Source organism: Zophobas morio, unplaced genomic scaffold (assembly GCF_036711695.1).
Source record: "Zophobas morio isolate AGI-343-1 ecotype UQ-CSIRO unplaced genomic scaffold, CSIRO_AGI_Zmor_V1 ptg000003l, whole genome shotgun sequence".
NCBI classification, from domain to species: domain Eukaryota; kingdom Metazoa; phylum Arthropoda; class Insecta; order Coleoptera; family Tenebrionidae; genus Zophobas; species Zophobas morio.
The window spans coordinates 1-17,418 of record NW_026972108.1 but is presented as its reverse complement, the minus strand read 5'-3'; the positions used below and the strand labels follow the sequence as shown (position 1 = coordinate 17,418).

The following is a 17,418-nucleotide window of genomic DNA, read 5'->3' as shown; positions in this document are numbered from 1 at the left end:
AAACGTGAGCTGGTTTATTGGGGAAGGCGTGTGAGAATTGGGGGTAAGAAAATTAAATTAGGGGAAAAATACGGTTATTATTTTTTTTTTCAATACCATAGTATTAGTGTAAGTTGTAATTTCGTAAATCTGTAATTTTAAAACATGATAGATTTTTTTTATTTTTAATTTTGGTTGACAGATAATAACTAGTGTCAAATGATTGTCTTTGTTTTTAATTTAGAGTTATATAAAGTTCGCGTCTAGGTATGTATAAATTTAATCGCTGGTGTATAATGTGTTGCATATACACACAATTTTGTAATGTATTTCTACCTTTTACTACATAACATAACATGCTAGCCCCGCCCACCCGCCCATATTTTTTCAGAGTTTATGTCATTTGCCAAAATCAGTCTTATCTTAGCAAGTACTAGCCCCGCCCACCCACCCCTATTTTCTCACACGATAGCTTCCTAGGATAGTTCTAGCAAGTACTACCCTCTGAGAAAATAAAAGGCGGGTGGGCGGGGCTAGTACTTGCTAAGATAAAACTGATTTTGCCCCTACTAATCTTGTAAGAACTTAATTTTTTAATTTTTCAAAATTGACAAATTGAAAAGTTAAAAATAGAAAAATTGATAAATCGACAGATTGAAGAATCAAAATATCGAAACATCTCAATCTCGATAAACCGAGAGACCTCAAAAACTTGAATATTCGAAAATTGAAAATTTAAAATATAGAAGAACTCGAGAAATCGGAAAATTGAAAAATTAAAGTATCGAGAATTTGAAAATTTCAGAAATCGAAATACAAAATAGTGGAAAAATAAAAAATCGAAAAATATTCCAATTTCTCAATTTTTTAACTTTTCGATGTTTTAATTTTTCAGTTTTTAAAATTCTAAGGTTTTAGATCTCTCGAGTTTTCAGTTCTTCTTTATTTCAATTTTTCAATTTTCATTCACATGTTTCGATGTTCAATGTCTCGATTCATCAATATTTCTTTTTTATAATTTAAGTTAAAACTATAAAATTAAATGGGTATAAAACTATAGAACAACCTATGCAATAAAATATATAGACGATAATACATGGTTGCATACACAGTGCGTTTAAAAAACTGCCATGAAATTTTTTAATTTTGATAATGGTATAAATATTTTCTCATGCATTACCTATATTTAAAAAAGGGAACAGTTAACTAAAACGCAAATTAATTTGGAAAAGTGTTAGAATATATGGTGGGAAACTTCTCGAATTTTTATTTTTCGATTTTTAAATTTTCCTGTGTTTAAATGATACGGTTTTTCAATTCGTCCTTTTTAATTTTACGATTTTTAAATATTTCGATTTTTCGGTTTTTCAAATTTTGACGTTTCTAAATTTCCACTTCTTCAATTCTTTAATTTTTCGATTTTTCGGGTTTTTGATTTTTCAATTTTTCGAATTTTTATTTTATGCTTACGATTTTTCGACTTTGCTTTTTTGCTTTTCCAATTTCTAAATTTCCAATTTTTTAATTTCTCAATTGGTGGATATTTCAATCAGTTTTGGGATCTTTCAATACTTTGATTCTCCAACTTTTCGATATGTCGACTTCTGGACCGTTTTATATTTCGATTTCTTAAATTTTCGACTTTTCGGCACTTTAATTTTTAATTTTGTTGGGTTTCTCAAGTTTTCAGTTCTTCTATATTTTAATTTTGGCCTATTTTGGTTTCTCAATTTTTGGATTTTTCGACTTCTCGACTTTTCGACCCCTCGATCTTTTGATTTTTCGATTTCCAGATCTCCTAGTTTTTTAATTTTTCGATTTCTGGACTTGTAAATTTTTATTTCTTTATTTTTGGATGTTTAGTTTTCTCCATTTTTCAATTTTATGATAATTTAATTTTGCAATTGTTCAAATTTTAGATTTTTCGAATTTTCAGTTCTCCAATATTCTTAAATTTTTCAAATTGTGACGTTTCTGCATTTTCAGTTTTCCGATTTCTCAATATATTTTTTGATTTTCCCATTTTTCGATTTTTTAGTTCTTCAATTCTTGGATTTTTCGATTTTTTGACTTTCTTTTTTTGGTTTTTTGATTTCTCGATTTTCCAATGTTTTAATTTCTCAATTTTTGGGTATTTCTTTCAGTTTCGGGATCTTCGAATATTTTGATTTGATTTTTTATTTTTTGGATTGTCAATTTTTCGAGTGTATATATTGATATCTTAAATTTTCAACTTTTCGATACTTTAATTTTTCAATTTTCCGATTTCTCGAGTCTTCAGTTCTTCTATAGTTTAATTTTTCAATTTTCGAATATTCAATTTTTTGAAATCTCTCGGTTTATCGAGATTCGGATGTCTCGATGTTTTGATTCTTTAATCTCTCGATGTTTCAATTTTCCAATGTTTTAAATTTTCGGGTTTCGAATTCTCGATTTGTTAATTTTTTTTTTTTTAATTTTTGGATGTTTCGATTTCTCCATTTTTCAATTTTATATTTTAGTTTTTCAATGTTTTAAATTTTAGCTTTTTGGATTTTTCAATTCTTCAATAATTTTTATTTTTTCATTTTTTGACGTTTCTGAATTTTCAGCTTTCCGATTTCTCAATCTATTCTTTGATTTTCCCACTTCTCGACTTCCCAAAGTTTCAGTTCTTCAGTTCTTCAATTCTTCGATTTTTACAATTTTGCCATATTTTAATTGTTCATTGTTTTAAATTTTAGATTTCTCGATATTTTGATTTTTCAGTTCTTCAGTAAATCGAAAAATGCAGAAGTCGAAAAATCGACAAGTCGAAGAATCCAAAAACTGAAAGAAATATCCAAAAATTGAGAAATAAAAAAATTGGAAAATTAAGAAATCGAAAAACCAAAAAAGGCGAAAAATCGAAGAACTGAAGAACTGAAAAATCAAAAAATCGAGAAATCTAAAATTTAAAACATTGAACAATTGAAAAATCTATAAATCCAAACATCACAAAATCAAAAAATAAAACTTCAAAAATCTAAAATTTAAAAATCGAAAAACTGAAAAATCCACAAATGGAAACTTGAAACTCTAGACTTTGAAAACATTGAAAACATTGACAAAATAGGATAACTGCAAAATCGAAACATCGGAAAATTGAAAAGCCCAAAAGTAAAAAACTGAAAAACTGAGAAATCCAAAAACCGAAAAATGGAAAAGTTCAACAACTGAGACATTGAGAACTCAAAAAATCAGAGGATGGAGAAGTCGAGAAGTCGAAACCGAGAACAAAAGTTAAAAATTGAAAAATTAATGAATCGACAAATTGAACATCGGAACATCTGAATTCGAAATTGAGAATTCAAAAGATTCAAAGTTCTAAAAATTTAAAAAAAGAATAACTGGAAAATTGAAAATTTAAAGATTCGGAAAATTGAAAAATTGTAATAAAGCAGAACTGATAACTCAAGAAATCGATAACCTTAGAATTTTAAAAATTTAAAAATTAAAACATCGAAAAGTTGAGAAATTGCGAAATCGAAGTATAAAACAGTCGAAAAATTGAAAAATCTAAAGTTTAACGAAAAATTATTGAAAATCCAAAAAATAAAAAAAATCGAAAAATCCAGAAGTCGAAAAATCGACAAGTCGAAAAATCGAAATACATATTGAAAAATGCCAAAACTTAAAGAAATATTCAAAAATTGAGAAATCGAAAAACCAGAAAAGCAAAGTCGAAAAATCGAAGAACTGAAAAATCGAAACTTCGGAAAAATCAAAAAATAGATTGAGAAATCGGAAAATAAAAAATTCAGAAACTATTGAACTGAAAAATCGAAAAATCTAAAATTTAAAACATTGGAAAATCATAAAATTGGAAAATGGAGAAATCGAAACATCCAAAAATCAAAAAAAAAAAACAAATCGAGAAATCGAAACTCGAAAATTTAAAACATTGGAAAATTGAAAAATCGAGACACAATCAAAACATCGAGACATCCGAATCTCGATAAACCGAGAGATTTCAATTGAAAGATCGAAAATTTAAAAATTCGGAAAATTAAAAAATTAAAATACATACAGAAGAACTGAAAACTCGAGAAATCGGAAAATTGAAAAGTTAAAGTATCGAAAAGTTAAAAATCTAAGAAATCGATTTATAAAACAGTAGAAAAATTGAAAATCCAAAAAATTAAATATCGAAAAATCCAGAAGTCGAAAGATCGATAAGTCGAAGAATTAAAATATTCGAAGATCCCAAAACTGAAAGAAATATCGAAGATTTGAGAAATTAAAAAATTGGAAAATTGAGAAATTAAAAAACCAAAAAACAAAGTCAAAAAATCGACAAATCGAAGAATTGAAGAACTAAAAATCGAAACTTTGAGAAGTCGAGATATAGGAAAATCAAAAAATAGACTGAAAAATCGGAAAATTGAAAATGCAGAAAAAGAATTGAAAAATCGAAAAATCTAAAATTTGAAATATTGCAAAATTAAGACATCATAAAATTGAAAAATGGAGAAAGCGAAACATCCAAAAATAAAAAATAAAAATTAACTAATCGAAAAATCCAGAAGTCGAAGTATCGAAATGTCGGAGAATATTGGAAGATCCCAAAACTGAAAGAAATATCCAAAACTTGAGCAATTAAAAAATTGGAAATTGAGAAATCGGAAAAGCAAAAAAGCGAAAAATCGTAAGCATAAAATAAAAATTCGAAAAATTGAAAAATCAAAAACCTGTAAAATCGAAAAATTGAAGAATTGAAGAAGTGAAAATTTAGAAACGTCAAAATTTGAAAACCCGAAAAATCGAAATATTTAAAAATCGTAAAATTGAAGAGGAGAAATTGAAAAACCGTATTATTTAAACATTGGAAAATTTAAAAATCGAAAAACAAAAAATTCGAGAAGATTCCAACCATATATTCTAACACTTTCCCAAATTAAATTTTCTTTTTATTTAACTCTTGAAAAATTAAAATATCGAAAAGTTAAAAAATTGAGAAATCGAAAAATAAAAATCGAAAAACCCAGAAGTCGAAAAATTGACAAGTCGAAGAATCGAAATATTGAAAAATCCCAAAACTGAAAGAAATATCCAAAAATTGAGAATTCAAAAAATTTAAAAGCTGAGAAATTGAAAAACCAAAAAAGCAAAGTCAAAAAAAATCGAAGAATTGAAGAATTGTGAAATAGGAACTTTGAGAAGTAGCGAAATGGGAAAATCAAAAATTGAGAAATTGGAAAACTCAAAATTTAGCAATGTCAAAATCTGAAAAATTGAAAAATAGAAATACCGAAGAACAGAAAAATCAAAAAATCGGGAAATCGAAAATCTAAAATTTAAAATATTGAAGAAGTAAAATATCGCAAAATTGAAAAATCGAGAAATCCAAACATCAAAAAATCAAAAAATAAAAATTAGAAAATCTAAAATTTAAAAATCGAAAAACGGAAAAATCGACAAATCGAAATCCCAGAATTTAAAAAATTGAAAAATCGAAACATCGAAAAATTGAAAAACCCAAAAGTAAAAAATCGAAAAACCGAGAAATCAAAAAATCGAAACATCGAAAAGTTCAAAAACTGAGACATTGAAAATTCGAAAAAAAAAGATCAAGAAATCGAGGAGTTGAAAGCCGAGAAGATTAGTTAAAAATTGAAATTGAAAAACTTGAAAAAAACTCAAAAAGTAAAAAACTCCAAAAATCGAAAATTCGAAAAATCGAACTATTGGAAAATTCCAAAACTAAAAAATTGGATAACTGAGAAATCGAAACTTTGAGAGGTCGAGAAATGAGAAAATCAAAAAATATAAACGTCAAAATTTGAAAAATTAAAAAATATTGAACTGAAAATTCGAAAACTCTAAAATTTGAAACATCGCAAAATTAAAATATCATAAAATTGAAAAATGGAGAAAGCGAAACATCCAAAAATAAAAAAATAAAAATTAACAAATCGAGAAATCGAAAAATCAAAAGATCGAGAAAACGAAAAATTAAAGAATTGAGGAAGTGAAAATTTCGAAACTTCAAAATTTGAAAAATCGAAAAATTAAAATATTTAAAAATCGTAAAATTGAAGAGGACAAATTGAAAAACCGTATTATTTAAACATAGGAACATTTAAAAATCGAAAAAGAAAATTGTAATGCATGAGAAAATATTTATGCCATTATAAAAATTAAAAAAATCAGCGTTGTGTAAGCCTGCTTCCACAGATGACAGTTTTTAAACGCAGTGTGTATGCAACCATATATTATCATGTGTATATTTTACTGCATAATTTGTTTAATGTTTTTATACCTATTTAATTTTATAATTTTAACTTTTACCCATTATCTCGAAAAATAATTAAGAGTACGCTATTCTCCATTATAAGCTGAAGTGTTTACCCCTCAAGATTATCAGATTTAGCAAACAATAAAGAACGCACAACATGCTTGGGTTTTTTTAATTGTTTTGGGTAAGACCGTCAAAAACAACAATTGCTTATTATTTACTAATTTTGTAATTTTGTGATAAGATATCCCATTGACTTGATTGAATCATCAAAGCAAAAAACATTCCATTTCGAAATTCACAATCTTAATTGATAATCATGCCCCCAATTTACACTCTAAACACCCATCCACAATTCACACTATCACACCCAAGCAAGCACTGAGGCTCAATGGTCTAGGGGTATGATTCTCGCTTTGGGTGCGAGAGGTCCCGGGTTCAAATCCCGGTTGAGCCCTCTTTTTTTGCCAAAAATCCCCCACTTTCCTCGTCCTGCCGATAAATCCCGATAAAACTTCCAACGAGGCCAAGCAGATAACAAACGGCACAACGCAATTATGTAAAGCACCCAGTTGCAATCCGTTTTTTGGCAGAATGAATATCGCCAGCGCGTTAATTTTTGATTGGACGATCAAGTGGAAATTGCGCCGTAATTCGGCTTGACAACGACGATAAATCAGCGCAAAGCGGCACACACGACGCCTGTTTTAAGTGCAAGAGGCGTAAGGCGAGGAAAGGCCCGGGGATCTATTATTCAAGTCTTCAGCTGGAAGCAGGCGAAGCAAGCACAGATTAATCAGGTTGTCAGTCAAGGTGATATTGCCATTAAGAGGGGTCTGGGACGGGCCGGCAGATGGGGCGCCGGGCGGTGCAGGTACGTGTTTTGCTGGTTGCCGGATGGTCGGGGATTGGCAATGATGTACAGGAATATGGGCCTTCTTGTTGGTTGCGACTGGTCAAAAAAGAGTCAAAGAAAGAGGAAGAGGGAAAATGAGCGAAGGAATATGTGCAGTAAATAATTTTCCATTGATTAGGGCATAAATATTTACACTTTACTTACATTTTTTGCATCTCATTCGATTTTGTTCTGTGTTGTGATATTAAGGTCCCCGGTACAAAATCGGTTCCAGTGAGAAGAATAATTTTTTGTAACTATGCAACCTAAAGTACCAACCCACCACAGGTACCGACCCAAGAGAGGAGAGATTATGGTCACTGTAGGGAGTCCGTCATAAAATGCAAATTTGTGAACAACACCAGATAAGCTTGTTTATTTCCTAATGATGAATACAGGGGAATAACGATCGAAGTCCATTTGTATGTATTTTGAAAGAAATTGAGTTGAGAGTTTAAAACGCTGCAGAAAATGCAATTGTTTAATCCTGTGTTCCAGTATTGTATGAAAAAATGAACCAAGTTCATCTTGAATCGTCGGTACTAAGGTCTACCCTTCAATGTTTCCTTGAAAAAAGTTACTTATTTCAAATAAAAAAAAAAAGAAAAAGTACTCGTCGAATTCGTTATCACTTCGATAGCCATCTGTAATATAACGCTTCAAGGTTAGATTTCCAGATATAAGATACAGAAAAAACGAAAACGTTCCTTGGCATAAAAACATTTAATTTAAAAAATGACATCCTGAATGGACCCAACCACATATTAGGGGACTATTCTAAATGTGCAAATTATTTTTGTAAACAAAGTGTGGTTTATAAATACATTATTGAGATTATTCGGCTTTTAGATTTCTCGATTTTTCTACTTTAGACGTTTCAATTTTTCAGGACTTCAATTTTGGGGACTTTCAATTTTTCCATTCTTCAAATTTTCGGATTCTTCATTTTTTTATTTTTCGACTTTTCAATTTTCCGATGTTTGAATGATTCAATTTCTCAATTTTTATCCTCTTTTCTAAATATTTCGATTTTTCAATTTTTTAATTTTTCAAATTTTGACGTTTCTAAATTTTCAGTTTTCCGATTTCTGAAGTAATCTTTTTTTTATTTTCCCATTTTTTCCCAAAGTTTCGATTTTTCACTTCTTCAATTCTTCAATTTTTCGATTTTTCATGTGTTTTATGTTACAATTTATCAATTTCTCAGTTTATCGAGGTGTCAATTTTTTTATTTTTCAATTTTTTGAATTTTTGTTTCCCGTTAAAATATAATAATTTTTCGATTCCTAATTTTAATTTCTCAATTTTTCAATTTCTTGGTTTCTGAATTTCTGGGTTTTACAATTTTTCGATTTTACAACTTTTTTATTTTTCAATTCTTCGAATTTTTAATTTCCCATTACATAATTTTTCGATTCCTCAATTTTAGTTTCTCGATTTTTCAATTTTTCGATTTTCCACTTTTGAAGATTCGATTGTTCATTTTTTGACTTTTTTTCGATTTTTCAATTCTTCAGTTTTTCAGTTTATCGAGTTGTCAATTATTTTATTTTTCAATTTTTCGAATTATTGTTTCCCATTAAATTATAATTTTTCGATTCCTAATTTTAATTTCTCAATTTTTCAATTTCTTGATTTCTGAATTTCTGGGTGTTACAATTTTTCGATTTTACAATTTTTTTATTTTTAAATTTTTCGAATTTTTAATTTCCCATTAAATAAGTTTTCGATTTCTGAATTTTAGTTTCTCGATTTTTCAATTTCTTGATTTCTGAATTTTTCGATTTTCCACTTTTGAAGATTCAATTTTTAATTTGTTGACTTTTTTTCGATTTTTCGATTCTTAAATTTTTCAGTTTATCGAGTTGTGAATTTTTTTATTTTTCAATTTTTCGAATTTTTGTTTCCCATTAAATTATAATTTTTCGATTCCTAATTTTAATTTCTCAATTTTTCCATTCTTCAAATTTTCGAATTCTCCATTTTTTTATTTTTCGATTTTTCAATTTTCCGAAGTTTCAATGATTCAATTTCTCAATTTTTATCCTCTTTCCTAAATATTTCGATTTTTCAATTTTTTAATTTTTCAAATTTTGACGTTTCTAAATTTTCAGTTTTCCCATTTCTGAAGTAATCTTTTTTTTATTTTCCCATTTTTTCCCAAAGTTTCGATTTTTCACTTCTTCAATTTTTCGATTTTTCAGGTGTTTTATGTTACAATTTTTCAATTTCTCAGGATTTTGATTTTTCAATTTTTCGATTTTTAAAATTCTATTTTTTTGATTTCTCGAGTTTCGGTTCTTCTATATTTCAATTTTTCAATTTTCGAGATTTTTAAAATTTCCGATTTTCCATCTTTTTTTTTAACTTTTCGATTTTCCAATTTTCCGATGTTTCGATTTTTCAATGATCCGATTTTTCAATTTCTCGATTTTTAAATTTTAGATTTTCCAATTTTTATTTTTTTGATTTTTATTATTCTCAATTTATTTTGTTCGTTCTTTCTCCAGCTAATGAATATCTATGTCTTTTCTTTATTGTGCAGTAGGACGCATATACTTTCTTGTGTCCATAAAATGAGTAAATGAGTAAAGTTTTGGCGGACTCATTGTTATTCTGGACTCGACTTCTCCTCGTCAGTAAAATAATTATGTTTGTTCTGTTTATGCCGTATTTTTGTAGCTTTTTGGTGGATTTGTTTTTTTCGCATTTATTTGTTGTTTTTGTTGCAAACTATTTTGAGTTTTTATTTTCTTTTTTTTTATGGATTTTTGTCCCCTCTTTTAACATTCTTGTTGCTTTTGTTTCGGAACTTTTGCTGCTTTTTTATTTATTTTGTTGTGCCTTTAGTTTGTCGCTTGTTGTATCGTTTTTTGTTCTTTTTTGTGGCCTTTGAATAACGTATCTTTTTGATTAATTTTTTGTAGTTGCAATTTTTTATCACGTTGTTTTGCCCCCATTTTTGCTAATATTTTTTGTTGTGCTCTTTTTCTAATTTTCATTGATTTTTTAGTCCTTTGGGACTTTTTGTCATTTTTTATTCACTTTGTTTTGCTTTTTTTTTTGGTCTTTTTCTGTCACCTTTTGAAGTCACCTATTTTTGTGCGTTTTTGTCGCTTCATGTAGCGTTTTTTGTTTTTTTGTGGCCTTTTTTGTCGTCTTTTTTGACTCATTTTTTAGTCGCATTTTTTATCACGTTTTTTGGTCCCCATTTTTAGTATTTTTTTTTTGTTGTGGCCTTTTCAGTTTTTTACTTCTCAATTTTTCGGTTTTTCAATTAATCGATATTTTGATTTTCCCATTTTTTGACTTTTCCAGTTCTTCAATTCGTCAATTTTTCAATTTTTCAGGTTTTTGATTTTTCAATTGTTCGATTTTTTTTACCGTTTCGATTTTTCGACTTCACTTTTTTGACTTTTTCAGATTCTCAGCTTTGGATATTTCCGTTTTGGCATTTTTTAGTTTTTAACTTCTCAATTTTTTGGTTTTTCAATTAATTGATGTTTTGATTTTGCCACTTCTTGACTTTAGACTGTTTTTATTTTACAGTTCTTCAATTTTTCAATTTTTCCATTTTTCTAAGGTTTCGATTATTCGACTTCACTTGTTTGGTTTTTTGATTTCTCAATTTTTCAGTTTTTCAGATTTTCAGCTTCTGGATATTTCAGTTTTGGGATTTTTCAGCTTTTGACTTCTCACTTTTTCGGTTTTTCAACTAATGGATGTTTTGATTTTCCCATTTCTTGACATTAGATTCTTTCGATTTTCCAGTTCTTCAATTTTTCAATTTTTCGATTTTTCAGGTTTCCGATTTTTCAATTTTACAAATTTTTTCGACTTCATTTTTTGGCTTTTCGATTTCTCAATTTTTCAATTTTTTAGATTCTCTGCTTTTAGATATTTTAGTTTTGGAATTTTTCAGTTTTTCCATTCTCGATATTATCGATTCTTCGACTTTTCGATTTTTGACTTCTAGATTTCGATGTGCCGATTTTTTTTCTTTTTCAGTTTTTCAATTTATCGAATTTTTCAAATTTTCCAGTTTTTAATTTTTCATTTTTAAAATTTTTCGATTTTTCAGTGTTGTGGTTTTCAGATTTATCAAGATTTTTTATGTTCAGTTTCTCGATTTATCAGTTTTTCAATTTATAAATTTTCGATTTTTATTTTGCCCTATTTTGGTTTCTCAGTTTTACCATTTTTCCGTTTTTTCGTTTATCTATTTTCTGCTTTTAGATTTTTCGATTTTTCAAATTTTTAAAAATTAACTTTTCGATATCGACCTATTTCGGTTTCTCAATTTTTCGATTTTTCGACTTCATGTACTTTTGGATTTCTTGATCTTTTGAGACTTCGATTTCTCAATATTTCAATTTTTCGATTTTTCGATTTTGGCCTATTTCGGTTTCTCAGTTTTTCGACTTCTCGACTTCTCGATTTCTCGATCTTTTGACTTTGCGATTTCTCGGTTTTTCGATTTTTTACTTTTCGGATTTTCAATTTTTCGATGTTTCGAATTTTCAATTTTTCGGTTATTAAAATTTTTGAGTTTCGATTTTTCGATTTTCGATTTTTAAATTTTAGAATTTAAAATTTTTAATTTTTTCGATTTTTCGATTTTCACTTCTTCGATATTTCTATTTTTCAATTTTTCGTTTTTTTAAATTATACATTTTTCGATTTCCCAATTTTTGGTTTTTCAATTTTTAAAATTCTTCGATTTTTAGTTTTCCCGATTTTTCGAATTTTCGATTGTTAAGGAATTTTTTTAGTCTTTTTTATGAACTTTTTGTATTTTTTCTTTTTTTCTTTGTGACTCTTTGTATTATTGGTTTTTTATATTTTTTTCTGTCACTTTTGTTGTCTTTTTTGAGACCTGGTTTTGTCGTCTTTTTGTAGCGTTCTTGACCTTTTTCAGGGATTTTTTATCTCCTCTTTTCGCATTTTTTCTCTCTTGGTCTCTTTTTTATTTTTTTTTATTCCTTTTTGTCGCCTATTGTAGTGGTTTTTGTTCTTTTTTAGTAATTTTGTTGCATTGTTTCGTCGTGTTTTTTTGCCTCCTTTTTTAGTGACTTTTTGTAGTGCCCTTTTCATTTTTTACAGATTTTTTGTGTTTTTTTTCGCATATTTGTTGCCTTTTTTGTGAACTTTTTCTTTTCTATTTTCTTTTGTTTGATTTTTTGCCATTGTTCGTTTTGTTTTTTGGAACGTTTTTCTATTCGCCTTTCATTCTGGCATTTTTGTGTATTTTTTTGAAGTCCTAGTCACATTTTTTTATAGCGGTTCTGTCCCCCTTTTTTGTAACTTTTTGTAGTGGCTTTCTAATTTTTTATGGATTTTTCGAACCCTGTTTTTGTATTTTTATCGCTTTTGTTTCGGAACTTTTGCTCCTTTTTTATTTTCTTCTTTGTACCTTTTCGTCTTTTTTGTGAACTTTCTGTTTTTTCTCATTTTTTTACGACTTTTTAGTTGCCTTTTTTGTATTTTTTGTGAAGCTTTGTATTTGCCTTTTTTGCATTTTTTTGTTTTTTTTTGAAGTCGTTTTTGTTGTCAATTTTTTTGTCTTCTGCTTTTTTTTGTGACCTTTTTTGTTGTTTTTTGTTCTCTTTTTTGTGACCTAGTTTTGTGGCCCTTTCGTAACTTCCTTCTTCTGATTTTTTATGGATTTTGGTCCTCTCTTTTCACACAATTTGTCCCTTTTTTCTGAACTTTGTTCCATGTTTTATCACTTTTTTGTAACTTTTTTGTTTTCTTTTTGTGGTCTTTTTTGACGCTTTTTTACTCACTTTTATTAGTGGCATTTTTTGGTCACGTTTATGGCGCCCGTTTTTATAAATTTTTTGTTGTGGGCTTTTTTCGTTTTTCTTGTAGCTTTTGCATTTTTTTTGTTCTCTATTTTTTGAAATTTCGTGAATTTTGCCGCTTTCTTGTGATTATGGCTAAAGACCTAATCTAATATTCTGAACTTTCTCCATGTTTGTTAGAGGCATAAATCTACAACCGTGTTTACAGGCAGAAGGTAGGCAACCAATAATTCTTACAAAAATCCAATGACAGATTTTCCAAAATTAACTGCCCATTTATTCCCTGATGTAAAATATATTTTATCTAAAAAGATTAAATTTAGTGGGTTTTGATGAGTCTATGTTATAAATATGTAAAAAAATCTTTGAAAAATTCGAAAATTGGTGGAAATTTCTGGGCTGGAAGGTTAACAAAAGTCACATTATAGACAATTGTTTGTTATCGAAGTCATTGCTTAGTCACACAAATGTGTGATCTAAGTGAAATCTCAAGGACATCTCTGTCACGTGACATACTTTTTTATCAGGCCTTTGTGATTTCCTTTTTAATTTAAAAGAAACATTGTGGTGACGAAAAGTTGTGCAATTTTACGAACTGTGGACAAGTTTGGACAAGTTGTCTACAATTCTAGGCCAAGATTAAAATCGGTAGATCAGATTTTGGCGATAATAGATTTTAAAAAACCGACAAAATCCTGAATAAATTAGTACAAGTTTAACTATTTAAAAAATTGAGAATGACTCAAAGTCGTTGAAGCTATTAAATTGTACGTGTCATGTGAAGTAATTTGTTTTTATTATTTTCCCAAATTGAGTCGCTACGTTAGTGTCAAAACAACCTTGACTCTAAACTTGACCCATTCGAATTCAAACGACGCAAAATTAACGCATCGTCAAACTCACAAACGAAAAAAGTAGCAAACAGTACTGAAAAATTTTATCAAAGTGAAGCAAAGGCTGCGAGATTTAGACAAGCCCCAAGGTTAAATAAACGCTGATATCTAGTATGTTTAGAACTATTTGAAGAAAAAGTCGTAAGCAACTTCCATTAATTGACCTATTTTTAGCACCGGATGAACCACTCCAACAACCACAAAATCGGTACCTCATGGCGCAATCTTTTGTCACGTTCCCAAAATACTCACTTATTTCCCAAAACTTTAACACTAAACTACCGCGCAATATTCTTCGGTTCTTCCCCCAGTTACCGATCTATATAGAAGCTCGGCAGCATTGGTTCACTTTAGTTGCCAATCAAACCGCCCAGCATCAGCACTGCCAGATGTACAAGTCCGTGATAGCCATAGTGACCTTAATATTGATCATCCTCTCCGTCGTGTTAGCGATGTTGTTAAACAAAAGTGAAGATTATTGTAAAAAACGCGATCGGCTGCTAGCCGAGGAAGACTCGGCTTTCCTCGGGGCGAACCTCACTCTCACGAGCACCGAACTCAAAGTGGACAAGATTTTACTCGAGTTGAAGACAACCGAACTCAGTTTAGGTTACAAAAATTCGTCGGAGTTCCTCCCAGCGTTGCCTTTTCACCGTGCCAAAGAACGAATCGACGAGTCGAAAGTGTTCGGTTTCATCCGGAAACTACCCAAAGGGGGTTCGTTACACACCCACTTGTTGGCAGCCGCTTCTGTGGACTTCCTAGTCAAAAACATCAGCTACAGAGACGGTTTGTACGGTGGCGAAGTCAACGGTGTGTTCAAACTCAAGTTCATGCACGACCCGCTGAAAGACAACCGGACGAAATGGACTTCCGTTAAAGATCTGCGACTTCAACAAGGGTCACAACGTTTCGACCAGTGGCTGCTAGAACAACTAACCCTAACCCAAGACTTCCCGAGTATAGAAACCGCTTGGACCAAATTCAAACGCATCTTCACCACCACGTACGACCTCTACTCCTACAAACCCGTGTTTCAAGAGTACATCCAGCGAGTCCTGCAGGAACTCTACGACGACAACGTCATGTACACAGAGCTCAAAGGCACGATCATGATTTTGTACGACCTGGATGGCACAACATACTCCAAACAGGACTTTTTCCGGATTTTTCAAGCCGCGGTTGAGGAGTTCAAGAGCAGCCACCCCAAATTCGTGGGAGTACGGTACATACACTCGATTTACCGAGGCGTAGATTTCGACACACTTCAACAAGGCCTGGACGAAATCATCGCGATGAAGAAACTCTTCCCTGATTTTGTGGCAGGTTTTGACTTCGTGGGGTTTGAAGAAGAGGGGAAAACGTTGCTGGATTACGCCCCGCAGCTTCTGCAAGCGCAGAAGTACCTCAGGTTTTTCTTCCACGCTGGGGAGAGCTCGTGGTTTGGACACACAGATCTTAATTTAGCTGACGCCCTACTGCTGAATTCCTTCAGGTGAGTTGAAACCTTGAAACCTTGTAACCTTGTATCGTTTTTTTTTTTGTAGAATCGGTCACGGTTTTGCTATTACGAAACACCCGAAGCTTCTAGATTTTGGGAAAGAACACGACATACCTCTAGAGATTTGCCCCATTTCTAATCAAGTACTTAAGTTGAATGAAGACCCGCGGAATCACCCTGCGGCTACCTTGATGGCTTTGAACTATCCTATTGTTATAGGTAACGACGATCCCTCGATTTGGAATGCTACAGGTTTGAGCTACGATTGGTACGTTGTCTTTATGGCGATGACTCCGAAGAATAAAGGGCTTGAGGTTTTGAAGCAGCTGGCGATTAATTCGATTCGGTATAGCGCGATGGACAAGGAAGAGAAGAATGATGCTATGAAACGATGGCAACAACAGTGGAATAATTTCTTGATTGATATTTTGCTCCAGGATGATAAGCGAGGGCTTTAGTCATGTCTGCCAAGCCCTATTAGTCATAATTAACGTTAGAGATTATTTAAGATGATACTGTATCACCTGATCTGTACCATGACTTATTTATTTTCTTTAGAATTAGGAAATTCCAAGATCGATGTACTTAACGACTACTCAGTTTCCTGATTCTTCTATTTGCCGAATTAGTATAATATAATATTTAGTAACTGATAGACGCAAAGTTTCAATTTTACAAACCTGTGCATGTACTTATATATTTGTTGATAAGGGGATGCAGTGTGTTAGAAGCACTTTACCTGATAATGAAAAACAAACATGTCAAAATTCTTTAGTGTTATTTGTTTTTTGGTGGTTTTTTATTTTTCATTTTTTTTTAATCGCTGTGAATGTTTATACTTTGCACTAAAATGTGTAACGTTTCAAAACTGTGTATGATTCTGCTTAAACCGGACAAATTACCCAGAACTGATAAGCTTGGGTGAGGTGGGTCGTGTGCACTTGTCTGATAAGGTGATGAGTCACTATAATACCAATAAATGGGTGATAAATAAATCAATAGAGGAACTAATTTAGAAAAAATCTAATCGATGTTATTGTGAAAAAGATAAAACAAAGTCACGTTACTCACAATTGTTGGTTTTTGAGGAAATAAATAAATTATTTTTCTTTTTTTTGGATTTTTTGACGTTTCAGTTTTTCGATTCTTAAGTTTTTCGATACGTACGTGTTTCAATTTTCCGATATTTTAAACTTTAGATTTTTCGATTTCTCGATTTTTCAGCTGTTACATTTGTCTATTTTTTAATTTTTCGAATTTTTTAATTTTAGATTTTTCAATTTTTTTTTGTTCCCATTCCTCGATCTTTCGATTTTTCCAATTTTCGAGTTCAGGTTTTTAAAATCTTTGATTTTTTGATTTGTCTATTTCGATTTTTAAAATTCTTCAATTTTTCGGCTTTTTGATGCTTTGACTTCTAGATTTCTCAGTTTCCGATTTCTCGATTTTTCAGTTTTTTTATTCGTTTCTCGATATTTTCATTTTTGGATTTTTTTAAGCTTAGATTTTCAATTTCTCGATGTTCCAGTTCTTCCGATTTCGGTTTTTCCATTTTTTGAATTTCTAAATTTTTGACATTCGATTTTTTTATTTCTGGACTTTTCGATTTCTCAAGTTTTTAATTTCTGAAATTCTACACTTTATTGTTTTACTTTTTTTTATTTTTTGGTTCTCCAGTTTTTCGATTTTTAAATTTTCCCATTTTTCAAATTTTCAATTTTTCAACGGTTGATTTCTGGTTGAACTGAATTTTCGATATTTTGGGTTTCCCATGTCTCGTTTTCTCAATTTTGTGATGTTTCGATTTCTTGGTTTTTCGATTTTTTAGCTTTAATTTTTCGATTTCTCGCTTTTTCAGTTGTTTCATTTATCTCTTTTTTAATTTTTCGAATTTTTTAATTTTAGATTTTTCAATTTTTTTTCCCATTCCTCCATCTTTCGATTTTTCAAATTCTCGAGTTCAGGTTTTTAAAATCTTTGATTTTTTGATTTGTCTATTTCGGTTTTTAAATTCTTCAATTTTTCGACTTTTGATGCATTCACTTCTAGATTCTCAGTTTCCGATTTCTCGATTTTTCAATTTTTTTATT

At 30.0% G+C, this 17,418-nt stretch overlaps 1 protein-coding gene and 1 non-coding gene across 2 annotated transcripts in view; both read left to right on the top strand.

Annotated features, from left to right (window-relative positions):
• Positions 1 to 15,983, top strand: part of LOC135133077 (adenosine deaminase 2-like) — a 35,327-nt gene extending 19,344 nt beyond the window's left edge. The window contains exons 2-3 of the mRNA XM_064061333.1: positions 14,002 to 15,322; positions 15,375 to 15,983. Coding sequence (XP_063917403.1) covers positions 14,002 to 15,322; positions 15,375 to 15,786 — 1,733 coding nt within the window. The 3' untranslated portion in view covers positions 15,787 to 15,983. The remainder of the gene's footprint in view (positions 1 to 14,001; positions 15,323 to 15,374) is intronic.
• On the top strand, positions 6,621 to 6,692 carry Trnap-ugg (transfer RNA proline (anticodon UGG)). Its single transcript has one exon. It is a non-coding gene; the product is annotated as a tRNA-Pro (tRNA).
• Positions 15,984 to 17,418: the final 1,435 nt, after the last annotated feature.